At 43.7% G+C, this 5,745-nt stretch overlaps 1 protein-coding gene across 1 annotated transcript; it reads left to right on the top strand.

Annotated features, from left to right (window-relative positions):
- The first annotated feature begins 276 nt into the window (after nucleotides 1-276).
- polr1f (RNA polymerase I subunit F) lies at nucleotides 277-4,105 on the top strand. Its single transcript, XM_086014911.1, has 4 exons — nucleotides 277-884; nucleotides 1,993-2,134; nucleotides 2,388-2,596; nucleotides 3,235-4,105. The coding sequence occupies exons 1-4, from the start codon at nucleotides 583-585 to the stop codon at nucleotides 3,848-3,850; spliced, it is 1,269 nt and encodes a 422-aa protein (XP_085871037.1). The 5' UTR covers nucleotides 277-582; the 3' UTR covers nucleotides 3,851-4,105.
- Nucleotides 4,106-5,745: the final 1,640 nt, after the last annotated feature.

Genomic DNA, 5,745 nt, shown 5'->3' with positions numbered 1-5,745 from the left:
TGGGACATTTGTGGTTTCTGCAGTTTCAGTCGGAATTACTGGAAAGAGGCCTCATGACTTCCTGTGTCCTGATCAAGACACCCACGTCACTTCAAATACAACAAAACTTTGTTTTATTTGATCTAATTTCCCTTTGTCCGTGTTCACCACAACTGTGCTTTATACATTTGTTGAGGACTATTTTGTTTAATAATTTTACTGTATTGGATCCCATTAGATTTTGACCGTTTGCCTAATATTGTAGTCAATGTTTGTACAAATAATGTTGGACACTACATTATCGATAAGGCTTCTCAGTTCTCTGCAGTTCAAAATGGCCCCTTCCCTTGTACTTTATTCTCCATGATGAACTCATGATAGTATAGTGAATGTGTTGCACCACCAAAACAACAGAGGCCAGCTTTTTGTTTGAACATTTGATTTTCTTGAATTTACTGTTTTGTGAAAGGAAGTCATCTTAAAATAGCTTTATGTTTACTTGACTGTTTATCTTTTCGCCAGCAGAGGGCAAACTAAACGAAAATTGAACGATCCTCAAAGCGGAAGTTGGCACTCGTTGACTTTCCGGTCCTCCTTGGCAATATGGCGAACTTGAAGCATGTCGAACTCGACCCAAAACACGTGAAGATGTCTGGTGAAATCCCCGAGACTTGCCCTCAGAACCTGGCAGCTGGAGAGTCTTCTGCGGCGCGCGTAGTTTTGGCCGAGATTCCGTGTGCTATCCCGTCTTTTGCCGCTGCTTCCGAACTTGTGTCAGCGCCTTACTCGTGTCTGGTGATGAACACACACCGAAGACACGTCGTCCTGCCGCCCGTGTTCTTGAACAAGAAGAAGACAGCATTACGGGAGGAGTTACAGGCCGAGCTTCTCAAGTTTTCACCGAGGTAACAACATCATGTGTTGGTTCACTTTATTTGGTGATTTAGCGTGAGCGTTTTTCTAAATCACAGCAACATTTGTTGCCTGGCTTTATAAAGGTTGAGAAACACTTTTGTGGAGCATGTTGCAGTCTCAGACTGTATTTACAAGTAGTGATGGGTCAATGGGGCATCAGGTATCGTTTCAACACACTGCAACACTGTATTGATATGAGTCAATACTGTGTCAGTGTATACTGACACCTGCTGGACCTTAAACATCACTACAGGCAACTTATTGACAGACTCAACTGACAGTGATTTAATGACCTAGTATACACAAACAATATTTGAGTCTTGTATTTGCTATTGTTTTATCTCGTTTCTGCATTCAAAATATATTTGATATTGTTAGATGCATTGAATAAAAGTGAATATGTATCATAATGTGGCGTTTTAATGGACCGTGTGAATGATGATGCTCATGGACATATTATTTATATTCAAATGGATACATTTTCCAACGTTTTGTAATAAAATCTGTTGCGCTTTTTGGATACAATGTCCCCAGCTGTGGAAAAGACCCGCTCACCTGGGACATATGATGCTGAGTACAGAGATTCTTTGGAGGTGCTTTTGTTGCAATACGACATTACTGTCCAAAAAATGCGACAGTTAACTTGCAAAACAAAAAAATATTATATGAATAGTAAACCTGGCGTGAGTCACTTAGAAATGTTTTTTTTTTTTTAGTCAGCAAATCAAATGGATGCTGTCACAAGGAAATCAAAACTAATACATGAGATCAAAATGGTAGCATCAAAAGCAGAGGCTTTTTGTTTGGCAGCCTGCTCCATGATCCGTGTTGAATTTGCCCAAAAATTCAAAATCGCCCACGAATTGACATTTAGGAAGATGCATCATGAGTTGCGCTTCCCCACAAAGGCAGTTTGGTGCATACCTGTCCGTTCGCATACCTGTCACGTGACTTTCTTAAAGCGCTACATAAGCGCACACACAAGCGCTTACAGTTCAAACCTCATTTAAAGAAAGAAGCAATGAAATGTTTGTGACCTGTACACTGTGACTTTGAATGTGTGTGTTGACCAATGGATTGTCATGCTTTCTCCTGCAGCCTCCAAGGTGTTCCTCTAGCCTATGACAATATACAGATTGTGCGCCGCCATGGAGACATTTATGATGACAGCGGCTACATCCACATGGACATACAAGCCAACTTTATTATATTTCAACCTAAAGAAGGACAGAGGTTGCTGGTGAGTATTGCAATTAATCCATTTGAAATCGACATTGCAATTTAGTAGAATGCAATATGGGCAAGGGGAAAAATAAATTGTGCTTCATTTCATTCGGTCACTGGGCTGAGAACACACCTTGAAAAAAAAAATCCATCTTAAGTATCAATATTGAGGGAGTAAAAATCTCAATGAAAATAAGCCCTAGCTGCTTTTGTCTTTTTCTTGGTAAAAGTAGTGTGAGGAAGTTGTGACTCCTTGTGTTTACCTCCAGGGGAAGGTGAATAAACTTGGTGTGAGCCACGTGGGCTGCCTGGTCCACGGCTGCTTTAATGCCAGCATTCCCAAGCCTAACCTGGTCTCTGTGGATACCTGGAGAGAGGCGGGGCCCAGGATCGGAGCGGAGCTGGAGTTTGAGGTGATTGCACTTGATGCTGACACTGCCGGTGTGCTGCTTATAAGAGGAAGGCTGAACAGAACCAGGTATGGATACTAGGGCTGTCCACTTTCAATTTGATCAGGCTATCGAGTCATTGGTTGGATTTCACAACAAATTTCTCTTATTTGTCTTACGAGCCCCACTGTATGCGTTGAAACTGCTGGGGTTTGTTTTTTTGGCTGGGGGGTGTTTCTGTGATATAGAGCGACCACAAAGAAAAAAACTACAAAAAAAACCACAAACACCCCTATACATAAAAAACTCTTTTTAAAGTATTCCTTAGCACCTGTTTTCACTCTCACTTGCACTTCTCCAAATAAGATGTCAAGCATGCTTGCTTCAAGCTGTTCAACACTCCCAGTGGAAATTTAATATAAAAGAAATTTACAGTAAAATAAATTACTGTTAATTGTCTGCCTCCAAAAATTTTTATTGTAAAATACATTTATAAAGCAAAAGGAAACTAAACATTGTCTATTATTCAAACAGCAAAATGTTCAACAAAACCATATAATTTCTTTGAAATTAAATCTGCTGTCTTAATGCTAACATTAAAAAAAACACTATCGCAGATTTTCGTTGTTTTGTACCATTAAAGCATCTGCTCCAAAATGTTTATTTTGTTTACCATTCCCAAAGCTTGGTGTTTGTCTTAAACAGTTATACTGTTTGTTTACATCAGGGTTCAGGAATTGTTGGCTATTGCCGAAAGCTCCGATTCGGGCGTCACCGTCGACCAGGCCGAGCTAGAAGACGCAGAACCATTCGCAGAGCCCGCCGAAGAGTCTATTGTCCAAGACTCCAAAAAGAAGAAAAAGAAGAAAGAGAAAATCAAAGAAGTGATCGAAGAGGAACTGGTGTCACCGTCGCGCCAAGACGATGGTAACGCTGCGCTCGCGCTGAATGGCACCGAGAGCGACGCAAATGGTGAGAAAAAGAAGAAGAAGAAGAAAAATAACGAGAAAATCAAAGAAGAAGTGATGGAAGAGGAAGCGGCGGCGCTGCCCTGCCAAGACGGCGGTCACGCTGCGCTGGCGCTGAATGGCACAGAGAGCGACTTGAATACTGGGAAAAAGAAGAAAAAGATGAAAAAAGAGAAGAGGATCAAAGAAGAGGAGGAGCAGGTTCAGCTCTCTCCCGTGGAGATCCACGCCAGCGACTCGAGCGGCTATCACAGTGACAAGCCCAACAAGAAGAGGAAACGCGAAAAGGAGAGCCAAGTCACAGCAAGTGCTAGTCAAGATGCTGAGGAACAAAAGTTCAAGAAGAAGAAGAAGAGAAAAGGCGACATTGCTTGAAAAATGGATTTTTATCTCATTTGGGAAGTCAAAACTGCGATGCCTTCATGGATGAACGGTGTTCGCCAGCATCTGCAGTTGCCATCCTTGGCCTGATGGGGGCGCAAAACTGCTTCACAAAGCAGCTCAAGTGGACATGGATCTCCTCTGTGCCTCTCCACAATAAAGGCTATAAAGAAACAACGATGTTAAATATTAAGGACGACAAACCGCAAGTTTATCATAAATAAATAAAATCTAGTCTATTTCTCGTAATTCAGAATTGAACTTCATTGATTGATGCCAAAGTGTAATTGCTCTGTCCTGATTTATAACAGCATCAAATACTTTTCGGCCATCTTTTATGCTGACCAGCGAGTGTCGGGTGATGAAGCGTCGAGAGACAACTTAAAGGGCCGCGTGTGTTTTCTTTACCTCCCGCCTCCCCACACACACACAAATCCTGCCTTTCAGCGGGGAGTCTTAATTAGTGGTGAGGTGCAAAAAGCCGCAGAGCTTATCGGGAGCCGTCTAAAGGGGAGAGATAAGGTGATGCAATTAAATGGTCGCGGCGACATCCGTCACATCTGATCATCTGTTTCTGTTATCGCTTTATGGGCTAGCCTATTGCTAGGCTGCTAGTCGACGCTCAATCTTTCTTTTTTCTATAAACCTTACACATTATAATTCCATAAGAAGGAATTTTTTAAAAAGTTAGCCAGTTAACAGCTAGCAAGCACTACGTTCTTGTTTGCCACGTCACTCAACAGGCCTGGCCCCGCCATCACAGATACTACAGTATAGGGCCGGATGATTGTGGTGTCGTACATGGACGGCGTTGACGTGTAGAATGAGAACAGAAGAAAGTTGTGATTCAACTTTATTAATATAATTTGTTTTAACACCAACTGGGAAGGATTTGTGCCTTTGAGTAGTGTGATCTTACCTGTTTGAACGTGTTCCCGCAGCGTTTGTGTGTGACCATTCGTCTTCAGAATATCACTCGGTTAATTTCCCGTTAGCATTTGAATGTGATCCTCCGTTGTCTTTAGCATTAGCACAAGCGCTGTTTTAAAAATGAAGCAATTTGTATTTCAATAGACTATCCTCATTAGCTTTTCCTCTCCACCTGTTCTTGTCAGCACCTCACAAGCATACATTTTGGTTGGTATTACGCGGTAAGCTTCAAAACATATAAAAATAAACCAAATATATGGACGCTGCTTTGCATACTTTGGTCCCTCGCGGGGCTTGGCGGAACGATGGACAAGGGACTAATGTAATCTAAATGATTTGTCCCTCGCTGACCTCCCTCTTGCCTTTTTCCTGATCTCCACTGTGGCCCGCGTGCACCTGCACCCCTCCATCGCCTCCCATTCATCTTGTCATCCCCGCTATCTCGCCCCAACGCAGACTCCCCCTTCTCCTCCTCCTCCTCCTCCTCCTCCTCCTCCTCTTTGCTCCCCCCACCAAGCCTTCCCTCTCCTCCTACTTGTTCCCCTGATTTATTGGAGGCGGAGTGCAGTTCACACGCATTCCACTCCAGACTCCCCTCCTGCCACTGGGCCCTCATATCTAGGCATGCTCGTTTATCTTCATGATCCTCTGATGGCCAGAAGAAGAAGGAGGAGGAGGAGGGAGGAGTGTTTTTGTTCTTGAGCAGGCCAGACAATCTTTCCCTCACACCTCTGTCTGTTTCACAGTGCGCGCGCGTGTGTGTCGGCGTTGGCTGCGTGTCTTTCTCCCGTGTCAAAGTTTCCATGCCTGGCGGGCTCCTGCAGGAGAACATTCCCCCGCTGGAGAACACACACAGGCGCAAACCGAGTGCCACACACACACACACACACTCGCTGGCTCGCTCAGCCGCGCAGCCGCGCATACGCACCTCGGCCCCGATCCTCAATCCGCAAATCTCC

This window comes from Filicampus tigris, chromosome 18, assembly GCF_054856515.1.
Source record: "Filicampus tigris isolate MCC_2025a chromosome 18, RoL_Ftig_1.0, whole genome shotgun sequence".
In the NCBI taxonomy this organism is placed as follows: domain Eukaryota; kingdom Metazoa; phylum Chordata; class Actinopteri; order Syngnathiformes; family Syngnathidae; genus Filicampus; species Filicampus tigris.
Note: the sequence above shows the minus strand (reverse complement) of the source record. Positions and strands in the feature narration are given on the sequence as shown.